Consider the following 25,653-nt stretch of genomic DNA (forward strand, 5'->3'; position numbering starts at 1 on the left):
CCCTACTCTGCAGGAGCTCAGTGGGTGGGGCCAACAGAAACATCTTACAAAGCAGGCAGGAGACACCAGGGAGAATGAAGCTGGAATGATCACGATCTTTCCTGTGTCTTTTTCATTTTTATTTTTTTTCAGATTGGTACTGTACATAGTGCTTTTTACTTTTTTACTTTGTTTTTTTTTTCAGATCGGCACTCTACATAGTGCTAATGATTTCCAGAAGTCCAGCTCTGTCCATGTCTTCCTCTGCTCAAACATGGATGCTGTATCCTTACTGCCTAGCATATTAAGCCAAACCTCCATACAGTCAGCTGGATTTTCCTGCCTTCCTGCTGCTCTCTGCAAGCATCCTGCACTCTGGCTGAAGTGGACTGACTTTCTGATCCCCAGCCTCATTTTCCCATTTCTCTCTCTGTGTGCGTGTGCGTGTGCGTGTGTTTTGAAACTGATTCTCACTCTGTCGCCCAGGCTGGAGTGCAGTGGTGCGATACTGGCTCACTGCAACTTCCAGCTCTCAGTGATTCTCCTGCCTCAGCCTCCCAGGTTGCTGGGACTACAGGCGTGCATCACCATGCCCAGCTAATTTTTGTATTTTTAGTTGAGTTGGGGTTTCACCATGTTGGCCACGGTTGGCTAGCTAGTCTTGAACTCCTGATCTCAAGTGATCCACTCGCCTCCCAAAGTGCTGGAATTACAGGTGTGAGCCACCGCGCCCGGCCCCATTTCTGTGTTTTTGCTTCAGGTGTTCCCTCTGCCTGTGCCCTTGCTAACGGTCCATTTCCTCTGGTAGAATTACAAGCTTCAATTTCAGTTCCCACTCACCCAAGAAACTCCCCTTTCCTCAACCACCACATCACCTCTCTACCAAAATATTTCTTTTATTCAAAGCCTCTGATAAACATTTATTTATTTATTTATTTATATTATCTTACCAAAGTCTTTCCCCATAACTCTTCCCAGCTTAGTGTCTTAAGACTAGGAACTTGCCTTCCTGGAGGCATCTAGGTCACCTTCAGAGTCAGGTGGCCACTGGGTTAACTAGCTGTTGAATTGAATCAAACAGGCTCTGAGCCTTAAAGTTAGAAAGAGCCAGAGTGGAGGGGTCTGGTTGGGGAAGAGGGGCGCTGAGGTATAGGGAGATTAAACCTGCGGTGGAGGCAGCTTAATGGTCCATCTCTCACCCAGGGAATCTCTCTGACAGGGGTCTTTGTTAGGGTCACAACCCAGGAGATGGTTGATGATTATGGCTGAGTCCAGCCTGGAATGATGGGGGTTGGGGGCAGCTTGGGTAGATGACTCAGTAAATCAAACAGAACAATGAAAGGAGGTCATCCTTGTCCATCTGCATTATTGAAGACAGCCATAAATGGCCTTACCCCAGAGCGGGTCTCTCACACCTGGAGAGCTGATTGACCTCTCCAAGACCCCTGCAAATGGGTGTTCTGGGATCTGTCCTGCAACAAGTGCCTCGAGATTTGTAGGTGGGGGCCCAGGGTGCTAAGGGATTATTTCAGCAGGCGGAGAAGGAAGGGGGTCTGGGGCAGAGGAAGGGGGCAGGTTTTGCGGGGCATTGCACTTAGGGTTCTCATAGGTTGTAGTCACGAGCTCCCAGGTTTGCAAAACTGCAATAGTCACTAAGACCATTTGGGGCTGTTTGGGTCTAGTCTGGTCTAGACGGGTCTGAAACTCCGCAGGAACCACCCAACAAGAAGTCATTGTTCCAAGCCACGTGTCAGTGGCGGGTGATATCAAGGGATGGAAGGAGTTGGTGTGAGCCGACTGAAATCTACTGGAAGGTCAAAACGGTGCCGTATGTCCTTTGTGTTCACCAGCGGTTAGCCCAGTGCCGGCTACATGGGAAGTGCGCAAACGAAGTCCTCGCGAACTGAACTGAGAGCAGACAAAAGCACGCGCTCTTCTCCACCGCCACGCCGGTCCTATCCAAACCCGCGAGTTATCCGTATTCTCCTCCAGGAGTCAGAGTCAGGGCCAGAAGAGTGTGGAGGGACGTTGCCCGGGAAGAGTAGGCGACCCCCAGAGCCCGCAGCCAACGCTGGGGTGGGCGAGCGGGCGTGCGCGCACGCACTTGCCGGCGCGAGGGAGTGTCGGGGGGAAGGGAGTGGTCTCCAAAAGGGGGAGGGGAGAAGGCAGGGGGCGGGGAGAAGCCGGCCCTTTAGGACCCGGCTGCGGCGGCGAGGGAGGAGGAAGAAAAGGAGGAGGCGGCTCCCGCGCTCGCAGGGCCGTGCCACCTGCCCGCCCGCTTGCTCGCCGCGCCGCACTGCCGACCGCCAGCATGCTGCCGAGAGTGGGCTGCCCTGCGCTGCCGCTGCCGCCGCCGCCGCTGCTGCCGCTGCTGCTGCTTCTGCTGGGCGCGAGTGGCGGCGGCGGCGGCGGGGCGCACGCGGAGGTGCTGTTCCGCTGCCCTCCCTGCACACCCGAGCGCCTGGCCGCCTGCGGGCCCCCGCCGGTCGCGCCGCCGGCCGCGGTGGCCGCGGTGGCCGGAGGAGCCCGCATGCCATGCGCCGAGCTAGTCCGGGAGCCGGGCTGCGGCTGCTGCTCGGTGTGCGCCCGGCTGGAGGGCGAGGCGTGCGGCGTCTACACCCCGCGCTGCGGCCAGGGGCTGCGCTGCTATCCCCACCCGGGCTCCGAGCTGCCCCTGCAGGCGCTGGTTATGGGCGAGGGCACTTGTGAGAAGCGCCGGGACGCCGAGTATGGCGCCAGCCCGGAGCAGGTTGCAGGTAACGCCGGCTGGAGCAAGTAGTTGGGAGAAACTTGGAGGGCAGCGGGGAAGCCCGACGGGCGGCTGGACCTCACGGACTGTTTTAAGGGCGGCAGAGCGGAGACCTTGGACCAGATCAAGGGGGACTGTTGCGAGCGGGACCGGGAAGTCAGGCCCAGGGAGGGGAACTGGAGTTAGAGCAAGTGGAAGAGCCGTGGCGACTCATTTGGTGGGGATGAATGGGGAGAGGAAAGGCATCCCTGTTGCCATAGTCTTACCCGCGTGGAACGGACCCAGACTTCTATTCTGGAGGAGGGATTTGCTGAGAAGGGGGACGGTGGTCAGATCCATGGGAGTAGGAACTCGAATCTTATTTGGGGCACTACTTGAGGACCCAAGGGTCCTGGTGGGATCGCTGCTGGGAGGCCGAGGCTGCGGGGTGCCAGTGACGCCAGGAACCTTGGAAGAGGAGGTAAGCTAGGAGGAGGCACCGGCGTCCCCGGCGTCCCAAGGGACCCTTCCTTCAACTGGGGTTGTGAGTTAGAAAGAAAGGACTTGGTACTTTGTAGGATGGGTCGCTTAGGAGAAAAATGAAAACGAACACTACTGTTTCTCCCTAGGGAACGAGCAGGGCTCTTGCTACCACGTTGAATGGAAAAATAAAAGGGAGGCATTTGGTAGGCGAGGGGTCTCCTAGCAGCTGAATCAATGTAACTTAAGCCGGATCGCCAGCTGCATTCCCGGGACGGGGGCAGCCAGCCTGTGCAGTTTCGCATCTGGGCCCCAGATCGAAAGGCAAGAGAGATGCGTTGCCACCCCCCACCCCCGCCCGTATCCTAAATTGAGGGACCCCTTCCTGTAGGATAGAATGGGGACCCGATATTCTTTGTTCGGGGGCCCTCATCCCTCCCAAAAAGTTATTTGAGGGACACAACCAGTCTCTAAGGAGGTCACTTTTTTTTTTTTTAAATTACGAAAGCCTCCTGCCCCAGTGGTCGGGAGGAAGCTGTAATTATTTTCTTTCCTCTTGGAGACAGTGGTGAAAAGTGTCCGCTGCCTGCTGCTGTTGCTGAAAAAGCAAGTGAGTCTAAGTTTATCAAACTTAAAAAGAAAAAGTGAAAACAAGAATCTTGCTTTTTAGCTTCTGAGGTCTTCGTAAGCCCCCCACCCCATGCACCAGCCCGCCTCCCTTCTCCTGGTCTGCTATTGTTTTTTCCCCTGTTCTCCTTGAGAATGGAATTAGGGGTCAGAGTTGAAATCTTTCTTCTGTTTCTTTAGCACATTTTGATCTGGAGTACAGAGCAAGTTAGGGCTTCCTCTGAGTGGAGCCTCTCAGTCCCTTTCTTCTTCCTCGGCTTGCTTCCTTCCCTAGCCTGCCTGCAAGTTAACCCTTCCCTCCTGCTTCTCTTAGAAAGTAACAATGAAAGGAAAAAGCCCCCACGAAATCCTTTCACTGCGGGGTGCCTGTCCCCTAGTCCTGCGTTCCTCCTCATCACCCCTTGTGGTCCACCGGGGAGGTGCTGTGCAGTTTCTGAGCTGAACTCTGACAAACTAAACATCTTCCTCAGCAGGGTGAACTTTTTGAAAGGCCTCTAAGTTCATAGGATGGTTCGGCTGCTGACGGTTTTAATAAAGTGTGTGATGCCTTTCCTTCTTTAACGTTTTACTTTTTTTTTTCCTTCTACTCTTCGTTCGTTTCACTCAGCCTGAAAACCAATTCTACTTCCCAAATCCCTGAAGCCGGTTAGGGTCTTTAGCCAGGAACAGATGCGGCAGATTTTCTCCCATTCACTTTTCCCTGGAGCCTGAAGGGGGTGGGGGGGAGTTGTCAGGGGAGGCCAGGGACAATGGGGTGAGTTCATGGGAAGAATGTCACTCTGGATTTTCTGCCTGGTTATGGGACTCCCTTCCGCCAGCTTGCCCCAGCTGCCTTCTCCTCCCCAGTGCCCAGACGCCTTCCGCATTTTTGTGCACCAGCCTGGGAAGAGGGGATGTTAAGCAGGGGTGGAAGGTGGGGGGCGGGGCTGGAAGCTGAGTGGGTGCACTCAAAAGAAGTGACCAATGTCAGGGGTGCCTGAGAAAGAGTCGGGCTGGGGGAGGGGAGCACTTCGGGAAGGAGCCTCAGGGTGCAGGAGGAAAAGGGGTCAAGGTTGGAGGCTTTTGTGCGGGAGAGGGTCTTAGGCTGGGGCAGAGACTTGGGGTCACTGGATGGAGAGTGCTGGGTCCGAGTTGGGTGGGGCCTGGCCCAGACGGAGATCTTAGCACTGAATCCTCTGCCTCCCATTCCATCTCCCGTCCCCTCTTCTCTCCCCTCCGAAGAATGAGCACCCCCCTCCAGCCTGCATTCCTCTTTGAGCAGGTTGCTTTTGAGAATTTTAAATATACCCTCTTATTTCGAGGCAGCGAACCTCAGCAGTTCCGGCTTTGCTGTTAGCTCTTTTGTCTTTGTTCCCGGGACTCAGGGGCTGTGTTGCTGCTGGCTTCCTGGGGATGGCAAGGATGCAGGGGTGGGGGTGGGCACATCAGTGGGTGGAAGGAGTGGGTGGTGGTGAGCCTGTATCCCACGGGGATGGTGGGCTGGGGCTTGTTGGTTCAAAGAAACTGAGAAGTCAGACTTGGGGGAAGGGGTGGGTAGGCCTAGAAGAAAAACCGAAAGGAGACCCTGAGATCTGCTTGAAGTTGGGACTCTAAAAGCATGTGTATGTGTTTGGTGGTGGAGAGGACAGAAGTGCCTAGAAATGTCAGGGTCGAGGAGGGAACAGGGTTGGGCCAGGCCAGGCCCTTTCAAAATTAAGGCTGGTCTAGACCGATTCCCTCAGTATCTCCCCAGCCTCCTTCCCTACGGTGTACAATGCAGGGGATTATACTGAGGGGTGGGGCCGCCCGAGTGGCCGTCTGGCCCGCTGCACATATAAAGGTGCTATAGAAATGTGTAGTCATTCAAAGTCCCAGGGCGGGCAGACAGGCAGGCAGGCAGGCAGGCGGGCGGGCGGGCCTGGGGAGGCTCTGCATCTGCAGTTGCCTGGGAAGAATAAAGGGGGGAAGAGGCGAGCACTGATTTACAGTGGTTCAGTGCAGCTTCAAAAAAAAGGGGGAAAAAGCAACGGGACTTCTGGCTCAGAGTACTGCTTTGCATCTCGTCTTGCATAAATTTGCATACTGAGTTCAAAGTCGTAAAATAGACTAGGGAAATGAGTGGGATCTACTGTCACTGATTGTTAACACCACTACCTTCCACCTCCCTTCCCCCCATCTGGACAGGACTCCCAGCGCTAGTTCTGCTAAGCAGTGCTGCCTGAGTCACCAGTCACCACTGTTCATGAAAGAAGGAGATGGGGAAGCGCCTGTCTAGGAGACCAAGCAGGGTGTGGCAGTGTGCACCCTGGCCTTGGAGGCAGGGCCTCTCTGAAGGGTGTGGCCGGACAGATTCTGGACCAGTGAGGCAAGTGGCGTGCTTTCTGACGCCTGGGGCTGCCATTGCCCATGGTGGACTGCAGTTTGAGGAAGCTGCGGAATCCGGGTCTTTGTTTGAAATTTCCCTACTCGCCTTCCATATACGCCCAAAACATTTACTGCGATAGGTCCCTTTGTGTGGTCATAATGACCCACTTCTTTAGACAAGATATTTGAGGAAGGTTTGAGAACAGAAAAATTCTATGTAACAATGTTAAGGAATCTGAGAAAAATGGGGCACAGGAATCTCTGGGTTAGAATAGGTAGTAGAGCCTGGAAGCAGAGAAAAACCCATCTGTTGTATTCCTGAGGGTCTGTCTACACAATGGCTCTTGGCCAAGTGGACTATTGAGTTTCCTGTCAGGCAGAGGGAAGAGGGAGGCTTAGATAGTACTCACTGTTGGCCTACTTCAGTACTGAGCTTTAAGACTTTCAGGCAAATCATTCCTTCAGGAAATGAGTTCTATAAAAATGCCATGGGGCCGGGCGTGGTGACTCACGCCTGTAATCCCAGCACTTTGGGAGGCCGAGGCAGGTGGATCACTAGGTCAGGAGTTTGGAGACCAGCCTGGCCAGTATAGTGAAACCCCTTCTCTACTACAAGTAAATAGAAAAATTACCTGGGCATGGTGGAGCATGCCTGTAGTCCCAGCTGCTTGGGAGGCTGAGGCAGGAGAATTGCTTGAACCTGGGAGGCGGAGGTTGCAGTGAGCTGGGATTGCACTGCTGTTCTCCAGCCTGGGCGACAGAGCAAAAAAACTCCGTCTCAAAAAAAAAAAAAAAAAAAAAAATGCCACAGGTTGGCTAGGCGCGGTGGCTCACGCCTGTAATTCCAGCACTTAGGGAGGCTGAGGTGGGCGGATCACCTGAGGTCAGGAGTTCAAGACCAGCTTGGTCAATATGGTGAAACCCTGTCTCTAATAAAAATGCAACAATTAGCTGGGCATGGTGGCACGTGCCTGTAGTCCCAGCTGCTCGGGACTCTGAGGTAGGAGAATCGCTTGAACCCGGGAGATGGCGGTTGTGGTGAGCTGAGATGGCACCACTCCACTCCAGCCTGGGCAACAAGAGTGAAACTCCGTCTCAAAAAAAAAAAAAAAAAAAAAAAGCAAAAGCCATGGGTTACCCGAAAGTAGGAGCATATCCATTCACTCATTATCTGACCTTTGAGAGCTGACTTGGAGAGAACTGTTCTACAGTCATCAGGTGGCTTCCAGTTGGTTCTCGGCTGGGCTGTTCATTCCCATAGAAAATGGGAGGTACAACTGTTCAATTTTTTTTTTTTTTTTTTGAGATGGAGTCTCGCTCTGTTGCCCAGACTGGAGTGCAGTGGCACGATCTCGGCTCACCGCAGCCTCCACCTCCTAGGTTCAAGCGATTCTCCTGCCTCAGCCTCCCGAGTAGCTGGGAATTCACGTGTGCATCACCACACACAGCTAACATTTTTGTATTTTTAGTAGAGGCAGGGTTTCACCATGTTGGCCAGGTTGGTCTCAAACTCCTGAACCTCAAGTGATCTGCCTGCCTCGGCCTCCCAAAGTGCTGGGATTACAGGCATGAGCCACCGCACCTGGCCACAACTGTTCGATTTTGATATGAGGAAGTTCTGAAAATTCTGCACCAAAGGGAATGGAGAACAGGTAAATACCTATGATGCCTAGCAGGACAGTACAGGGGGCTGCTGAAAGGAATGAAGGAGGAGCAGAACAGAAAGGGGCTGTGAGGCCATGTCCACGTCTGTTTTTGTTGTTGGTCCTTCTCATGTACTAAAACACTGTACCCAAAAGAAAAAAGCTTAGTTTTTTTTTTTTTTTTTTTTTTTTTTTTTGTTGTTGTTGTTGTTGTTGCAAAGAGTCTGTGTATCTGGGAATTGTTATTTTCATTTGTATTTTTCTTTTTATTTATTTATTTTGAGATGGAGTTTTGCTTTGTCACCCAGGCTGGAGTGCAATGGCGCCATCTCGACTTACTGCAACCTCTGCCTCCAGAGAGTTCAAGCGATTCTCCTGCCTCAGCCTCCCAAGTAGCTGGGATTATAGACACCTGCCACCATGCCCAGCTAATTTTTGTATTTTTAGTAGAGATGGGGTTTCACCATGTTGGCCAAGCTGGTCTCGAACTCCAGACCTCAGGTTTTCCTCCCACCTTGGCCTCCCAAAGTGCTGTGAGTATAGGTGTGAGCCACTGCACCTGGCCTATTTTAATTTTTTAAGGAACTCTGTATCTGGGGAGTGCATTTTGTCTCAGCCTTTCTCTCTATGTTCCCGACTCCCTCTTTCCTCTCCTGCCTTGTCCATGCTGTCCTCTTGGTCCCTGCAGACCATTCTTTCCTCTCCCACACTTCTCCCTTCCATGCCTTTCCCACTCCAGCTCAGCTACAACACCTGCTTGCTAGGTAGGTGGGCGGGGCTCAAAAATGGTGTGGAAAATATAGTGGTCTTAACCTCAGAGATCCTTCCAATCAGAGGGATATTATGTAGGTGACTGGAGACTATAATGCTTGAAAAAACTGGAATCCTTAAATGAGGAGGGTGGTTGACTGGCCTTTGAGGGAAAGGACTCCTATAGGCCAGGGAATGGGGATTCTCTCCTATAAGGGTTAGCACTAGCACGGCTTCTGCTGAAACCAAGGCATAGAAGAGGGAGATGCTGCCTTGAATTCATGAGGGAAGTTGGTGACCTGGTTGGCAGATATTCTAGACCCCTCTGCTTCTCCTGTCCCTGGCCAGCATTTCACTGAGATGGCAGGCAGCTGCCAGGAGATTGGTGGTGCTCGCATTTGTCCTCACCCTATTATGAACTGGCTTCTGTGCCTACTTTGTCTCCTGTCTTCCACCTCCCTGCGAGGGAGGCCGTTCTACCTCCTTTTCACAGGTGTGGACACTGGGTGACTCAGCGATACCAAAGTGCTGAGAGGCTAATCTGGGTACCTTCCCATTGCACCCCCCTACCTCCATGGCTGGACAAGGAGTTGGGCTGTTGGCGGAGAAAAGCTTTTGACCGTATTGGCCAGCGGTTTTGTTCCTGGACAGCTGCCATGTGCAGGTGATGTATGGGGTACAGTAAATTTCTGCCAGATTTCAATGATGTAGATTCCCTTGACTCCATGGAGAGTCACAAGTCCTGGAGCTTGGGGACCTCACAGTTGTAAGTAGCCAGCATACAGAGGTCAGTCAAGAGGGACAAAAAAGTCACAGGGTGGGCCTCTTGAGAGAAGAGCTGCTGGGTAGCAGACGATGGCGCAGGCAGCCTGGCCTTTGCTGTCATATTGACCTGGGTTCCATTGCAGACCCGTCTCTTAATACTTCAGTAGTTAGTAAGGCTCTTCCTCCAATGCCAGTTCCCTGTTGGTAAAATAGCAATGATTTTACCTCTTTTCCAGGGTGCGTGTTAGGGTGGCTGTGATAATGGCAAGTACCTGACACATAGTAGGTTCTTGTACATGTTAGCTGCCTTAACAGTCTTGGCAAGCGATGTCTCCTCCTTGACAGTTAGCTAGCCTTTAAAATGAAAGCCAGACTGGAAAGGTCAGGCACGCCCCTCCTTTCTGGAGGTTCAAATTCCAGGTGGTCTACCATGTACTAATCACCCAAGGTAAGAGATTTCTTCTTGCTAAGCCTCAGTTTTCTTATTTGTAAATCCGAAATTGATAATACTTCATTGGGTCAGCTACGCAGATGTGCGTAAAGCTATAAACTACATATAAAACCTAAGCTCTTGCATTTTGGTGATGAGTCACTTGATTTCCATCTCTTCACCTATGAATGGAAATATCCATACCTCTCCAACCTACTTTCACGGGGCTGTAGCGAGGCCGCTTGTGGAAAGGGCAATGAAACTGTGTTTTAAATGTGATCCGCCCGCCTCGGCCTCCCAAAGTGCTGGGGTTACAGGCGTGAGCCACCGCACCTGGCTAGGCTTGCATTTTTAATTGATTAGTTGGGCAGTGCTCTTTGGATCCCATGTCCTAAGGTCTAGGACTGACTGTTTCTGGTATGGGAGCTTCTCTCTGCAGTGTCTAGAATGGGGGTTGGAGGGACTATGGGGAACAGAGGTGGCCCCAGAGCTTGGACACGTGGGTTCTCATGCTGGCCTTGCTGTTCATAAGCAGGTAACCCAGGGCTGAGTTCCTCCTTCACCTGGCCAGCCAACCTAGAAGACCTAGGCTTCTGGCTATCAGTGTCCAGAGAGCTCTGGAGAATCCCTGAAACTAAATCTCCTGGTGGGGGAAGGTCCTCTCTGTATAGATGGCCCTCCAGGGGAAGTCTACAAGGATCCAGACTTCAGAATAATAGGGTTAAGTATTAGCAAATCCAAGTGGTCCAAGCACATTTAGCACATATGGCATGCTCAAGGGTGTGCAATTGTGCAGTCATCAAAGCCAGTGAGGACCCCCGATGCCACCCATTTCCTGCACCAGGAAAATGGACCTTTCACATCTCCGAACCTGGGATGCCAGAATGCACTGAACTTGATCCTGGCAAGGAAACTGGAAGCTCTTTCCAAAAAAGTGATGTTTTCTTGCTACATTGTCTCCAGAGTTTACTCCTGAGTTGGGGAGCAGCATCTCATTTTGCAAGGCGCTGATGGATTCTCCATAGAAACGCTGGGTTGGGGGAGTGTCTTCTGAGTACTGGGGTTCTACCTAATGTCTGATTCCATCTGTGGTACCAAAAAGCCCTCTGAATGGCAGCCTGTCTGTGCACAACGATGCCGAAGACTTTCTTTTCCAGCATCTAACGAGGCAAGGCCCCAGGAAAGCAGAGAAGGCAGATGCTTCAGTCTCGGAGGGTCAGAATACACTTACGGTGAAATCAGGGCTGGGGACAAGGCACAGTACTGCCACTGGGAATCTGGGGTGGATGATCATGTTAGACCAGGGGTGTCCAACCTTTTGGCTTCCCTGGGCCACTTGGAAGAAGAATTATCTTGGGCCACATGTAAAATACACTAACACTAACCATAGCTGATGAACTAAAAAAAATTGCAAAAAAAATCTCATAATGTTTTAAGAAAGTCTATGAAATTGTGTTGGGCCACATTCAAAGCTCTCCTGGGCTGCAGGTTGGACAAACTTGTCTCAGACTCTTGGAGGGCTTCCATGGTGGAGGCAGGAAAGGAAAAGCCCCTTTTACAGATGGGATAGTAGGTCCAGAGAAATGTGTTGGTTTTCAGTTCCAGAGTAATTTCATCTGCTCCCACCCTCCACACTCACAAAGAGCAGGCTGGATGGGATGTCGATTTTTTTTTCTTCTCCTGAAGAATGGACCATCTCCCTATGCCTCTCCTCCTCCTTGGCTGCTAACCCCTGACTCTTCCCTCCTCCTTCTCCGGCCACTCCTGTTCCTTAACAAAGCCAGGGAAGATCTGGGCTGGCTCAGCCCCTGGGTGTCAGTCAAGACTCAGAGGGAGACTTTGCTCAAAAAGCCAGCTCTCCCGGAAAGAAATACAGAGCGACTGTAGTCAGGAATTTTTCTCTTTCCTTTTTTCTGTGGGTGGGGGGAGGGACACTTGGCAGTCCTTGGGGCCCTTCTGGCTGCCAGCCCCACATCTCTTCCTGGCTGTTGGGAGGCAGGGCAGGAGGGAAGATTGGGGAGAAGGGGGCAGGGGCTGGCAAACCACCAGCTGCTGGGCAGTGGAATTCGCCCATAGGCCCTGGTGGAGTTGGCCTCTAGTGAAGCCTGGGGAGGTTTCTAATTAGTGGAGGACTGTGAAGGTGTGGCAGCCTGTGTTCATGCAAGGAACTGAGCTGTCTGAGCCAGGAAGTCAAAGGGAAGAGGGAGACTGAGCCCCGGAAGTCCTTGGTAGGTTGGAGGTAGGGAGGAAGTTGTGCCTACTCAATGTGTTCCATTCTATTAGAAATTGAGAAGAGGGGGGTGTTTCAGCTGGAAGGATTCAGGTTGGTCTCTGGGGTGGAGAGTCAGTCATTGGCACTAAACAAAGGGTGCCACCTCAAAGAATAAGTGATATAACAATGATAAACAAAATGGCTTTTTTTTCTAGACATTGTGTGCTTCTACCAGAAAGCTCATTTTGGTTTTTTTTTGTTTGTTTGTTTTATATTGTTCCCCCCTCCCACTTCCTGCCCCAGCTCTGTTTTAGCCTCAATTCTCTCCACTTAACAAATGAAGAAATCAAGGCTACATTCAGGTTCAACTGCCAAGGCAGGCACAGACCAGATTGTAGTCTGGGTCTCTAGATTCTTCTTCCAGCTCTCCATTTCACCAGACTCACACATGCAGAAAAGCAGTGAATTATATACTGCTTTCTGGAAAAGCTCCTTTTCCCTGGGAGGTAGTAATTAAGGCATATCTTCTCAAAAATGTTCCTTTATGCCACTCTCTAGGAAGTTTCTTTTAGGTCTATTGTCTTTACTTCTGTATGGAGGTGCCAAGTTGCCTCTGGGTGGTGAACTTGTTCTCTAAAATGCCCAAGGCCAAGAAAAAAATGAAAATGGCAATTCCCTTGTGCCCTGTGTCCTGCCCCTGTGACTTCCTGATAATGCTGAGCGGTTGCTGTAGCAACAGTGGCAGGAGGTGTGTCAGGCAGGATAAAGGGGGTGGGGTAGGACGGGTTTACTGGATCAAAGAGGCTTTTGCGGTTGGGCGGGGCTGCTGACATGACTGATAGCCTACTTCTGGGGAAAGTTGGGGTCCCATAGAGATGGGGAGGGGAAGAAATTAAGCCCTGGGGCTAAAAGGTCTTGCCTGAGAGTCTTTCCTTAGGTGATGCCAAGTGACCAGGTACCATCTGGTTGGTTAACAACCTGGGCTTGGTTTTGGCCACTGGCTACATGACTTTGTGCAGTTGGCCTCCAATTCTCTAGCTCATTTATCAAGTGTGAAGGGGATAAGAAATTATCAACCTCATGTGCCTGCTTGATAATAACGGTAAACATGCAAGCCACGTAGCACAGAAACTCGGATAATCAAATGAGGTAGTGCAGGTTCTGATTCTTGAAACACAGAACAGGAGAATGGCAGAAACCTGTTTTTGGATGTTTTCTGATTGGTCATTTCAAGAATCCTGTTAGCAGGTGTGACTTTTTCCCTTGAGTGTGACTTACCTGGACAGCTGCCACTTTGCTTTGGAAAGCCTTCAGTGAGTCCAGAGAGGAGTCAGTATTTGAGTTTTCCAGGGGGCAGTCATGACCATTGTGCCTGTGGTTCTACCAACAGCTTAATGACCAACCATGTCCCATTTATACCCCAGAAGTTAGGACTCCCACTTGAGGCTCTGCTGGTTGTCTCTGGGTTGGTTCACTGCCTCTTAAACCATGAGAGCATAGCCAAGGAAGGTGATTGATATGATATACTATCAGACAAAATTAGTGAACTTTAGTTGAAGACAGAGAAAAGCATGGTGACCTATTTAAAGACACTTATTTATATTCAAGACACTTCTTGTGCTGGTTTGAGAGTGGCCAGCAATCCTGAACATCTTTGCAGGTTTTAAATTTCTTTTTGCATCCTGTGGGTTCAATTTGTCAGGCCTGGAATATCTGAGAGCAGAGTTATGGGGATGGAGAAGAGGACAGTGGAAGGGGAGGGTGATGGGAAAGGTTGGTAGGATTCAGCCTTTGTTACACCATGGGAGTGGGGCTGTGGGACTGCATCATCGAAACTGAGTTGTTTGAATGTGGGAGAAGCATGTGTCCTTCCCATCCCATCTCATGGTTCTACCTGCTCACTGCCTTTCTTGACTCTTAACCACTCTTGCTGATATGGGCCCTAGATGGTGAGGCAAAGACCAGAAGAATGAGAAAAAGACTTAATGTAACAGGGTACTCTTGGGCAAGTGCTAGATGCTCTTTGATAGTGTATTAGCCTGTTTTCATGCTGCTGGTAAAGACATATCCAAGACTGGGAAATTTACAAAAGAAAGAGGTTTAATATACTCACAGTTCCATGTGGCTGGGGAGGCTTCACAATCATGGCAGAAGGTGAAAGGCACGTCTCACATGGTGGCAGACGAGAGCTTGTGCAGGGAAACTCCCCTTTATAAAACCATCAGATCTCATGAGACTTGTTCACTATCACGAGAACAGCATGGGAAAGACCTACCCCCATGATTCAATTACCTCCCACTGGGTCCCTCCCACAACATGTAGGAATTGTGGAAGCTACCATTCATGATGAGATTTGGGTGGGGACACAGCCAAACCATATCAGATGGTCACCTTTTCTAATGTGTAAACATTAAGTATATGCTGTGTGTCAGCTGGGAGAACATATGATAAAGCAGTTGTCATACCACCTGTAACACATGCTTCTTCATGCTGGAGGGGGACAAGAAAAGCATTTTAGAAAGGTGAATAAAAAAGAAACCAAGTCAGTAGAGATGTATATACATCCTATGCAAATAAACAGGTAGCTCTTTTAGTCTTTTGACCAAGGCTCTTGGGAAGAGCTTGATGTTAAACAATGAAGTCCCTTCATGGTGAATAAAGTTACGAAAGTAAGAGAGTCAAGTTGGACAGGCTTCTCCTTCTTCAGTCTTGGAAGAAAAAAGCACGGTGTCTTCCTTCCAAAAATGTAAATTGAGGACACGGAATGTCTTCTCTCCTGTCCTCCATTCACTAAGTATGGAAGGCTGTATGGAAGCTAAGATCAAGTTTATGTCTTCAGGAAGCTTCCATCCTTAGAAGGACTAAGAGAATGCACAGACCTACAGCTTTTTGGCAATGAACTCAGGCTAGAGTGCTGTGAAGAAAGTTGGGTCAAATTACCAGAAGACTTTACCTAGCAGTGCTTTTCTTTTTAAAATTTTTTTAAAATTTTTATTTGTTTTATTTTACTTATTTATTTTTTTTGACATGGAGTCTCCCTCTCATGCCCAGGCTGGAGTGCAGTGGTGCGATCTCGGCTTACTGCAAGCTCCGCCTCCCGGGTTCTCATGATTCTCCTGCCTCAGTCTCCCGATTAACGGGGACTACAGGTGCCTGCCACCATGCCCGGCTAATTTTTGTATTTTTTAGTAGAGACAGGGTTTCATCGTGTTAGCCAGGGTGAGACTCGTTAGCTTTGGCTTCCCAAAGTGCTGGGATTACAGGCGTGAGCCACTGTGCCAGGCCCTTATTTATTTGTTTTTTTGAGACAAGGTCTGACTCTGTCACCCGGGCTGGAATGCAGTTGCACGATCTCAGCTTACTGCAACCTCCACCTCCCAGGCTCAAGCCCATCCTCCCACCTACAGCAGTGCTTTTCATCAATGCAATCTAGTGGCTTTTGGACACTTGGAGGCCATATTGTTCATCCTTCTTCCTCCTCAAAAGGTTTCTACTAAGTTATACCAGAGGGAGTCTGTGCAATTTCTTCCCATCTGCAATTTATCACTTGTTTTGTTCTTATGAAATTCTTGGAAGGCTTCTAACTTGGATCTCTCCTGTTTTAGTTTAAGGCTGTTTTCTCTCTGATCCCTGGGGAGACAGAACAGATCTTTCCCTTTTCTTGGGTTTTCCTGGTCCTTGGACACCTCCACCACTCAGCACCCTCTGGCAGCACTGGGATGGGCTTGTCCCTTGGCTTTCAGTTGTCAGGCCTGAGTCATCTTGATTACTTCATCTCCCCCTTCTTAATTCTGTGACCCTCTTCTGCTATCTTTGGGTCTTCTTTCTGACTCATTTCCAAGTTCTTCATGGCATAGAGAACTGGCCAGGAGCCCAGGGCTAGGTTCTGACTGGTACACAAGTGACCCTGGTAACATCATTGCCCTGGCCAATGAGAGTGGTGATGACGTCCACCATGTCACTATTGTTTGGTCCTCTTCCAGTAGGGCTTCAGGAACACTTGAGGTTACTGACAGCTCTGCTTGATGAGGAAGGTGAGGGGTGGTTGGTGTGAGAGGTGACTTTATTTTTTTGAGACGGAGTCTCACCCAAGCTGGAGTCAGTGGTGCGATCTCGGCTCACTGCAACCTTCGCCTCCTGGGTTCAAGCGATTCTCCTGCCTCAGCCTCCCGAGTAGCTGGGATTACAGGCGTGCGCCACCATGCCCGTCTAATTTTTGTATTTTTAGTAGAGACAGGGTTTCGCCATATTGGCCAGGCTGGTCTTGAACTCCTGACCTCATGATCCACCTGCCTTGGCCTCCCAAAGTGCTGGGATTACAGGCATGAGCCACTGTGCCCGGCCCTGAGAGGTGACTTTTTTAAAAGAAGATTTAAAAAATGCAGAAAAGTACAAAGAACAATGTAATAACACAAGTCTACCACCCAGAACTGTGAGTGGTTGATATTTAGCCCACTAGCATGCAGTACTTAGTGTTTATCTTTCTTAGCTAAGTAGATTTGCATATGTATGATAGATGACTGATATGCCTATGTTTCCATATATTGCATCTATATGCATATATGTGATAGAAGACCAATATTGTCCAATATTGTGAAAAAAATTGAAAATGTACATGGAGGTTTTCTTTTCCCTCTTAACATTAGATGTCTGAGATCTAATGTTGACATTCATAGGTCAGAGATATTCTTTTTAACTGCCATATATTGTTCCTTTGTATTACCCTACTGATTTTATTTATCCATTCAGCCGTTGAAAGACTTTTGGATCTGGTTGCTAATAGTGTTTTTACCACTACAAATAATGCTGTAATGACCATTTTTGTACATGTGTCCCTGTGCACATGTAGAGAGAAGTAGAATTGCTGGGTCAGGCACATTCTTCCCATTCCCATAGTCCCTGGTTCAAGTTTGAATCAAAGCACAGTCTACTCACTTGGGCCTCAGCAACTAGGTCACCTTGCCAGGTTCCTGGATGGCTTTAGTTGAACCCGAGGAGAGATGTCTGGGACCCGTGGAAAGGCGTGAAAGCTGATAGTGCTGTTTGCCATCTTGATATCAATTTCTCTGGCTCTTCAAGGACAGCGTGGCTCACAGGGCCCCAGAGGACCTTGGCTGAATTTGAGCATGTTTTTGTGTTCTCAAACTGTCTGCCTCAGCCCTGATCCTCCCCAGGTCTTTGCAATTCCAGGAATGACCCTGATGTTTATAAAGGAGCCCTTTGGAGAGTGCACACGCAGGGAGGCTCTGGAGAGGCTGTGCTGTTTCTGCTCACTCGGGGGGAGCCCGAGATGAGATGGCAGCATGAGAGCATGCTCTAGAAACCTCCATGACGCCTGGCCAGGAGAGGCCCCTCTGCATGTATCCAAGCAAGCATATGTGTATGTTTACAAACCCATGAGTGGATGAGCTCACGAGGCTGTGTCTCTGCAAAGCGTGTACCTGAGACCACCTCTCTTGGAAAGAGGAGGCATTGTTCTCTCCTCACCAAGAAGTTCTTCAGGAAACCCAGACAGAACAGAGAGAATCACAAAGGCATGGGGGCCTGGCAATGCCAGCGCTTGAGAGGAGAGGTATCACTCAACATACAGATTCCTTAGTCCTTGCCTCTGACTTTCTGGGGCTGGGGTCCAGGGCTCTTATTTTTAGCAAGGTCGTCAGATGATTTCTGATGAAGAGCTGTGTTTGGGATCCTCTGACCTGGTCTAATTCCCTGAATTTACACACGAGTACGCTGACACCTGCCCAAGTTCAACACCCTGCTTAGCATCACTCAGAATCCTAGGGGTGGTGGCCAAGTCAGGATCGAACCTCAGTCCTTCTTCCCACACTAGGACTGCTTGGCCAAGACTTCAAACCCAAAAGCTGGTACTTCAAAGGAAATCCAAAAAGAGTTTGCAGAGTGGTTTGATGTGGAGGGGATTCATCAGCCCGGTGGGGCCTCTCTGCCCTCGCTTGGTGCTGCATCATCTCCTGTAGGTGTTCTGTCACCGTGGAAGGGCAGTGGCCAGTGCCTCTTAGGCTTGCCACTCAACACAGAGGTCACTGAGCTCTTCAGCACTCAGCTGGGCGATTGGCCTGTGGTAGCTCCAAGTGGAGGGAGATGATTCTCAGAAGAGAAAGGCCAGTTCTTGCACTCATTTAGTCTTCTAACCTAGGGGACTTGTGGATCTGAAACATCTGAAAAGGCTGTTTGCAGTCATTTACTACCACAAAGGAAACTCGGAGAGGAGGGACCACCTGTGTTGGAAAACCATGCTCAGGAGTGACTGGTCTGTTGCTGAAGGATGGAAAGATGTCAGGTGTTGCATGGCTGGCTCCGTTGCAGGAAGGAAGGGCTCAGGGAGTGAGAAGGAATAGGAAGGGAGTTTACAGTGAATGAAACTGGGTATCCTCAGGAGATAGAAGAATCAATCGGGAGGATGTCATTAACCAAGCTGGAATGTGTCCTCGGTGCCAGCTTATACCATGACAGACATCTGTGCACACTATTCAGAATTCCAGTGTGAGAGGCCACTGCTCCCTCTGACCTTTAAAAAAAAAAGTCAGGGGAAGACACATGAACAGTGTTACTCACCCACAAAGTCTCAGGACCTCAGGTTAAACTTTAGCTAAAAAGGTAACAAATAGAACCCCCATTTTACTCTTCCTTTTTCCTAACTTCTGCCTCCCTCTCTACCTCTAGCATGGCCTGAATTACTAATCCCAGCCGGTTGGTGGGCTGTGCTATTGAACATAGTGGCCACATGATAGATGGAGTTTGGTGACCACCATTAGCCATCCAAAGAGGACTGGCTTTGAATTCTCTCCAACAAAAGCTGTTTCCTGTATGTGCTGGTGTGTTTATGAGCCCTGTCTCAACTGAGCATGCTTGGTGATTATGAACCACTGCCTGGCCTCCTTCCCTTTGTCCCTCCCCCTAAATTCTGTAAACAAAATTAAAGTAATTTAGGCAAATTCATTCTTGCTTAAGGACTTCCATCAAATGGCAGAGAGCTTTGATATTTAGCAATATATAGAATTTATGCAATCAAAACCAAGCTTTAGAAGAAATATGCAAATAGATCATATGGCAGAACTCTCTCATAACTCATTTTTTCCATGCATTTGGCCATTCTGCGGATCAGACATCACCTAGCCTTCTAGCCTTCTGCTCACATGGCCGATATAGCTTTTATTTACCCATTCAAGAAATTGATTGTTCACACATTTTTTTTTTTTTTTTCTTTTTCTTGAGACAGGGTCTTGCTTTGTCGCTCAGGCTGGAGTGCAGTAGTGCAATCTTGGCTCACTCAAGAAGTAAACTCCACCTCCTGGGTTCAAGTGATTCTTGTGCCTCAGCCTCTCAAGTAGCTGGGACCTCAGGCATGCGCCACCACGCCCAGCTAATTTTTGTATTTTTGGCAGAGACAGGTTTTTGCTGTGTTGGCCAGGCTGGTCTTGAACTCCTGGCCTCAAATGACCTGCCCACCTCAGCCTCCCAAAGTGCTGGGATTATAGGCATGAGCCACCATGCCCGGCCACCACACATTTTTTTCTAAAGCTTGGTTTTGCCCAAAATGAGAGTTTGAGGGGTAAAAATACCATGTCCTGTTTAATAGCAGCCATCATTTTAGCAGAATTGTTAATATCATTTTTCAGACTTGAGAAATTAGAGCTCAGAGAGGTTAAAGGTTCTGACTCGTGAGTGAATCTCAAGGGGCAGTGCTGGCATTCAGGGTTCTTAACTGCTGGTGTTCACTGCTCATTCCAGTTTGTTAATGAATCGTCCACTGTTACGGATCTTAGTGGAGTCGTCTAGAGAGCAGGGGGAGGAGGATGGTGGTTAGTATTTAATTCTATTGCCCAACATATGTCAAGGCTAAGTGCCTTTTGGGAGAAATTAACGAAGACGGAGCCATATGAGATTTCTGCCCAGCTAGGGTGGAACCAGGAAGCTGCAGCCAGCCTTCATTCCCCTGGCCCATTACTCAGAATTAACTCTTGAAAGGCTTGGAATGCTATTACCTGTTGCAAGAGGTGAACACCACTGGAGGAATGATAGGTTCAGGGTTGGCTTAGATCATCTCTGTGGTACTCCTCTTCCCCAACCCTGCTCTTAGATTTCAAGATAATCATGAGATGGGAGGAGAAAGTCATTCTTCAGAATAAAGAAAGGAAGAAAGAAGGGAGACACATTGAACTGTTAGGAAGATGTGATTGTTCTAGGTAGGGAAAAGCTCTCATTTCCTCACCAGGTCTGGATAAGGACCGAGGCCACACACTCTGAGCAGGAAGGACCGGGGAGGTGCTTTTAGATTCTTGGGGCTTAGTTTCCTAAGCAAGCTTTTTCAGGCCTCTCTTAGATCAGGAATCACCAATTTCCAAATACAGCACTGAGGTCAGAACGTAGTGCTAGGAGAAAATGAGATTTTATGGGAGTCAGTTTCTATCGAACACGAGTTTGATGAGTAAGATCACTGATGCAACAAACAGGATTACATTGGAAAAATGGGCTATGCCAAAATTTTTTTGGAAACCTGGGTATGAATGCATGGAAGTGAACAATAAAGGCTCTTTCTCTTGGGCTGTCAGCTTCCAGCTGCTCTCCTTGGCTACATTAGTAAGGGTGGGCCAAAAGACAATGTAGGGACCCCATGATAATTGTGAAGCACTGCTGATATGGCAGAGAGGTTGTGTTTGCTCCTGTGAATTCAGATGCTAGTCCATCTGGGCTCAGGTTTGCCATCTGTAAAATGGGACAACAGTCCATTTCTTTTCATCCCATCTGCCTTCCTCATCTCCAGCTCTCCTCTAGGGGTCTTAGGTAGAAAGGTATGGCAATCTACCCAAGGCAGGGGTGGGAGTTCTCCCCTGCCCTTCAGGCCCCCAACTAATGGCTCTGGAGTTGTCTGTCATCTCCCTGACTTCTCTTTGGAAAAGCTTAACCTACTATATGTGGAATCCCTTGCTTCTGTGTTGACCCATTTCTCCAGATGCTATGTAGGGGAGAAGAGCTAGTGCTTACTAATCTACAGGGAAAGTCTCTTCAGGGGCCTTGTAGGTTTCTATCAACCATTTCCAAGCCCATGAACCTTTTCCACTGATGTCATTTGGGTTGCTAAGAACCATTTCTTATAGTGACCTTTGCACCATAGCCCATGGAGTCGCATACATAAGTGGTTGCTTAATAAATATTATTCTGAACTTAACTCTCTTAGGCAGAAAAAAAAAATACAACTTGGTATTTTTGTTCTGAGGGCAAATTCCATCTCTAGCTGGAGTTCAACATCTGGAATGTTTTCCTGTGGATTGTTCCTGCAGCCTATAAGAGGATATATGGGAGGAACTTGGTAACGTGTGATGCCCTTGTCTGACTGGGGCGGGGGGCACTATGTGGGTACTTCCCTGGTAGGCAGGAAATGGAAGTGGCTAAGAGCTAACCCCATGCGCGCCTAACTGTGTGCCAGGCCCTCACTGTAGATGCAGGCAGCATCTCTTTGGATCCTCCCAGTGGCCCATAGGAGGTGCATCCTGTTTGTCCTCTTTTTACAGATGAACAATGGAAGCACAGAGAGCTTAAGGAACTTGTCTGGTGCTGCACAGCTCAGTAGTAAAAACTTGAATTCCAACTCAGGCAGTTAGATTTTGGAGTTTGAATCTCTTTGGCTGGGAACAGTAACAAGGAATGAAGGCTTTTCTCAGCCTACAGTGCTTTCTGATCTCTGCCGAGTCAAGTCTTTCATTTCCCTTCCCTGGACTTCTACTTCAAGATGTGGAGTTCAGATCTGGCCACTGAATTTGAGTCCAGAAGCCTGTTTCGGAGAAAGAAACAGATGCTGACGCATGGTCTTGTTAAACCATCTTTAAAAAGACCTTGCATAAGCAAACCAGGCCTGTGGATTTCTTCATCTTATTGGCGTGTTCATTGGCACTGCTGAGATCAATAAAGAAATGGAATGAAACATACCGTTGAATCCAGGTGGCCTCTGTGAGGATGGACAAACTTGACCTTCACCTCAGAGAGGTTGGGACATCTCAGGACAGGAAATCAACTTTGTCCTCCTGGGGGAACACTGCCAAGTTGACCCCCTGCCTCCTGGGACCTGGAGCCAGGTTTGCATATGACATCTGTGGGTTATTTTTCATTTTAGAGACAGTGTCTCACTCTGTCACCCAGGCTGGAGTGCAGTGGCATGATCATGGCTCACTGTAGCCTCTAACTCCTGGGCTTAAGTGATTTCCCACCTCAGCCTCTCAGGTAGCTGGGACCACAGGTGTGCACCACCATGCCTGGCTATTTTTTATTTTTAGCAGAGACAAGGTGATATAGTTAGGCTTTGTGTCCCCACCCAGATGTCATCTTGAATTGTAATCCCCGTAATCCCCACGTGTCAAAGGAGAGATCAGGTGGAGGTAACTGAATCATGGGGGTCGGGTCCCCCATGTTGTTCTCGTGATAGTGAGTGAGTTCTCATGAGATCTGATGGTTTTATAAGGGGCTCTTCCCCACTTCGCTTGGCACTTCTTCCTGCCACCTTGTGAAAAGGTGCCTTGCTTCTCCTTCGCCTTCTACCATGATTGTAAGTTTCCTGAGGCCTCCCCAGCCATGCTGAACTGTGAGTCAATTAAAGATCTTTCCTTTATAAGTTACCCAGTCTCGGGCAGTTCCTTATAGCAGTGTGAAAATGGACTAATACGGTCAGGCGTGGTGGCTCATCCCTGTAATCTCAGCACTTTGGGAGACTGAAGTGGGCCTCCTGTGGCAAGGAGTTCGAGACTAGCCTGGCCAACATGGTGAAATCCCGTCTCTAGTAAAAATACAGAAATTAGCCAGGCATGGTGATGCATGCCTGTAGTTCCAGCTACTTGAGAAGCTGAGGCAGGAGAATTGCTCAAACCCGGGAGGCAGAGGTTGCAGTGAGCCGAGATCATGCCACTGCACTCCAGCCTGGGCGACAGAGCAAGACTCTGTCTCAAAAAACAAAAAATCAACAAAAAACCATATTTTATAACTTGTTTAATAAGTGCAAATATATTCATATTATATATTAAGACTTTTTAATCTAAAAGTAATTTTTTTCTGATGTTAATAGAAATAAAAATATGTCCTAGACACTGTGCCTCCAGAGCCTAATGGACAAGTTGGCCCTGCCTGGTGCCTTCAGGCCCAAATGCACATTTATCTGTGTGTGCCCCTCTCCTTTTTCAAATGTGTTTCCAGAGATTGCAGAGGGCCTTCTTCTGAGGATTAATGTTGGATTGACCTCTGGGATGCAGCCAAGGGATGCTTCTTTGGCCACTGTCTGTGGTACAAGAGGGCTTAATGAAGAGGGGGAGCTGCAGGCTGAAAGTCCTCTGGGAGGCCCAGAGAAGACCCTGTGCCCTGTCCCCAAGAAACTGTGGGCTAGTGTGATTGCAGATGGAAGGGTAGCGGAGGGGTCTTAGCTGTGGATGCGGAATAGAGTGGAGCTAGACTAGCTTTTTATGGGGCCTGGAGCCATATCAGCAATTGGCTATCAACTTCCAGATGTTGGGCTAAAAGCCTAACTCCAGAACAGTGATTCTCACCCTGGGCGATTTTGCCTCTCTGGGGCCATTTGACAACGAATGAATACATATTTTTTGTTGTTCCAACCTGGGGAGGGTGCTGCTGGTTTCTGGTGGGTAGAGGCCAGGAATGCCGCCCAACATCTGGAGTAAACAGTTAGCCCCCTGCAGCAAAGGATTATCTGGCCCACTATTAGTAGTGCTGAGGTGGAGACCCCAATCCCAGAGGATGTTTCAGGCATCGAGTCTGGGTGAGCAGAGCCTTCTCAGAAGCTCCTGGATAGAGCTACACATGAGCCACCTTCCCCTTCTCCAACCAGACAACATGTCATTCATTATAGCCATAATAGAGACTGGCTGCTTTCACCCAAGCCACTTCCCAAAAGGGTAGAGCCAGGTGAGCCTCTGAGCATCACAGACTTCGTGTCCACACAGTGGAGAGTTCCAGAAATGGTGGCAGGGTGCAGTACCGGCAGACTCCCAGAGCCCCTGTCTTCTCTAACACCCTCTGAATGCGGTATCCAGGTCTCCAGAAATCCTTCCTGCTGCTGTGGGCAGAAAGCTGGGTAGGGTGCAGTAAGCAGGGTGACGCCAAGGGTGATCTCAGCTACCAAGGGCTCGGGTGACGGCGAACTGGACGTTCCCACTTCATTTTATCTTTCTCATTTTGATCCTGAGTAGCTGGGATGGAGGCAAAGGGCTCTTCTCTATGTTCCGATGCAGGGGTTGAGCGTGGGAAGACTTTCTAGCTTCTTTGCTCTCCTCCTGTGTTTTTGGTGCCTAAAGAGGGGAGGGGCAGGGAGCCTGAGATGGTCCCACTCAGGTCTGGGGACAGAACCCTGTCTGGGAAGGGCAGTGGGACAGAGGCAGGGAGGCTGGGGATGAGTGCGTGCGCTGCACGGGCGTCTGTGTGCTGCATTAGAGGTTAGTGTTGAGATGGAAAGTTGAGTGAACCTGACCTCTTCTGTTTGTTGTCCAGGTTTGTCTGATCTCAGACTTTCCCCGGCCTTTCTCTTTCACCCTTTTGTTCCTGACCTCTGGGGTCCATCTGAAGAGGGAAGGGGGGCTCTTCTCCATGGTTGCTCCCCCCAACACCACCCATCTAGGAGGGTGTGGACCTGCTGGCACTGAATAAATCTGTACTGCACGATGGGGTGACTCAGTGTCCCTATTCTTGGGAACCTGGCAGGCAGCTGAGCAGGGGGACTCACTCAGCCTGCTTCTCTGGGCCCCTGGGTGTCTGCTGCTGTCCATGTGGAGGAGCCCAGGGGGCAGGGCAGGATGGATGAGGAAAGCTGTGGGCTGGTGTCTGGGTCTGATTAGACATGGTGGGGCAGGACTCCAACCTAGCCTGGAGGTGCACGCTAAATCGGCCTTTTCCTGCTGGTGGTGCTGGGCTGCCGGGCTGCTGGAACAATTTAATCTCTGCTGGCTTCATTTATGGTACAACCCAGGCTCCCCAGAGCCCCTGTGGGAATCGCCATTCTAAATAAAAGAATTTTCCAGGTTTCAGAGGTTTTTTATACATTTAAATGTTTCGATTTTTTTTTCTGACTTTCAACAGTTTTGGATAAGTCTTTTAAAATGATGAATAGGTAGACTTTTAATTCCCTCGCCCTTTTGATGTCCCAAGATCATCGTCATCAACATAATTCTTGTTTTGGGCTATAAGACACGGAAATCCCCAGGGGTCGTTGAGGGGTGTGGCATTCATTGTTTGCCACGCACAAAATGTACCCGGAGTTTGTGTGTTTTGTTTTCTTAGTGTTCTCTTTCCTCTCTGCCATTTGATCCTTCTTGCCACCGTCCACATGCATTCCTTCTTTGTCCCTTCCATTTTGTTGACTTTCTTCCGCGGCAGCCTTGGAAAGCAGACACCCAGAAGCCAGGCTTCCTGGAGCAGCACTGTTGTGAACTGTCAAGGCTCTTCACGGGATGACTCTCCCCTCGTCTTGAGTGGAGAATGCCAACATTTAAACATGCGCAGCCATGGACACGGCTATGAGGATGTTCAGAGCTTACTTTCCTTGGTTTCCCTGTTCTTGGTTGGGTTCCATGCTGCTGAAGTAGTAGATAACTGGGGCATTCGTCATCACCATCAGCGTAATAGCCACTAGCAACCTGCATATAAAATTTCTGTGCTCCAAGTCGTCATTTATTTATTTATT

General features: G+C 49.4%; 1 protein-coding gene across 3 annotated transcripts in view; it reads left to right on the forward strand.

The window, feature by feature from the left end:
• The window catches only part of LOC105481182 (insulin like growth factor binding protein 2), a 55,310-nt gene that overhangs the window by 23,764 nt on the left and 5,893 nt on the right, over positions 1 to 25,653 (forward strand). Inside the window, exon 1 of one of the 3 annotated variants that reach the window (XM_011740559.3) lies at positions 2,198 to 2,735. The exons of 1 other annotated variant lie outside the window; for it this stretch is intronic. In XM_011740559.3, the coding sequence (XP_011738861.1) occupies positions 2,291 to 2,735 (445 nt within the window). In that variant the 5' untranslated portion in view covers positions 2,198 to 2,290. Of the gene's footprint in view, positions 1 to 2,197; positions 2,736 to 9,192; positions 9,215 to 25,653 lie in introns of those variants that run through there. One more of the 3 variants, XM_071073345.1, reaches the window with a different exon arrangement.

The sequence above is a fragment of the Macaca nemestrina genome, chromosome 11 (assembly GCF_043159975.1).
Source record: "Macaca nemestrina isolate mMacNem1 chromosome 11, mMacNem.hap1, whole genome shotgun sequence".
Taxonomy (NCBI): Eukaryota; Metazoa; Chordata; class Mammalia; order Primates; family Cercopithecidae; genus Macaca; species Macaca nemestrina.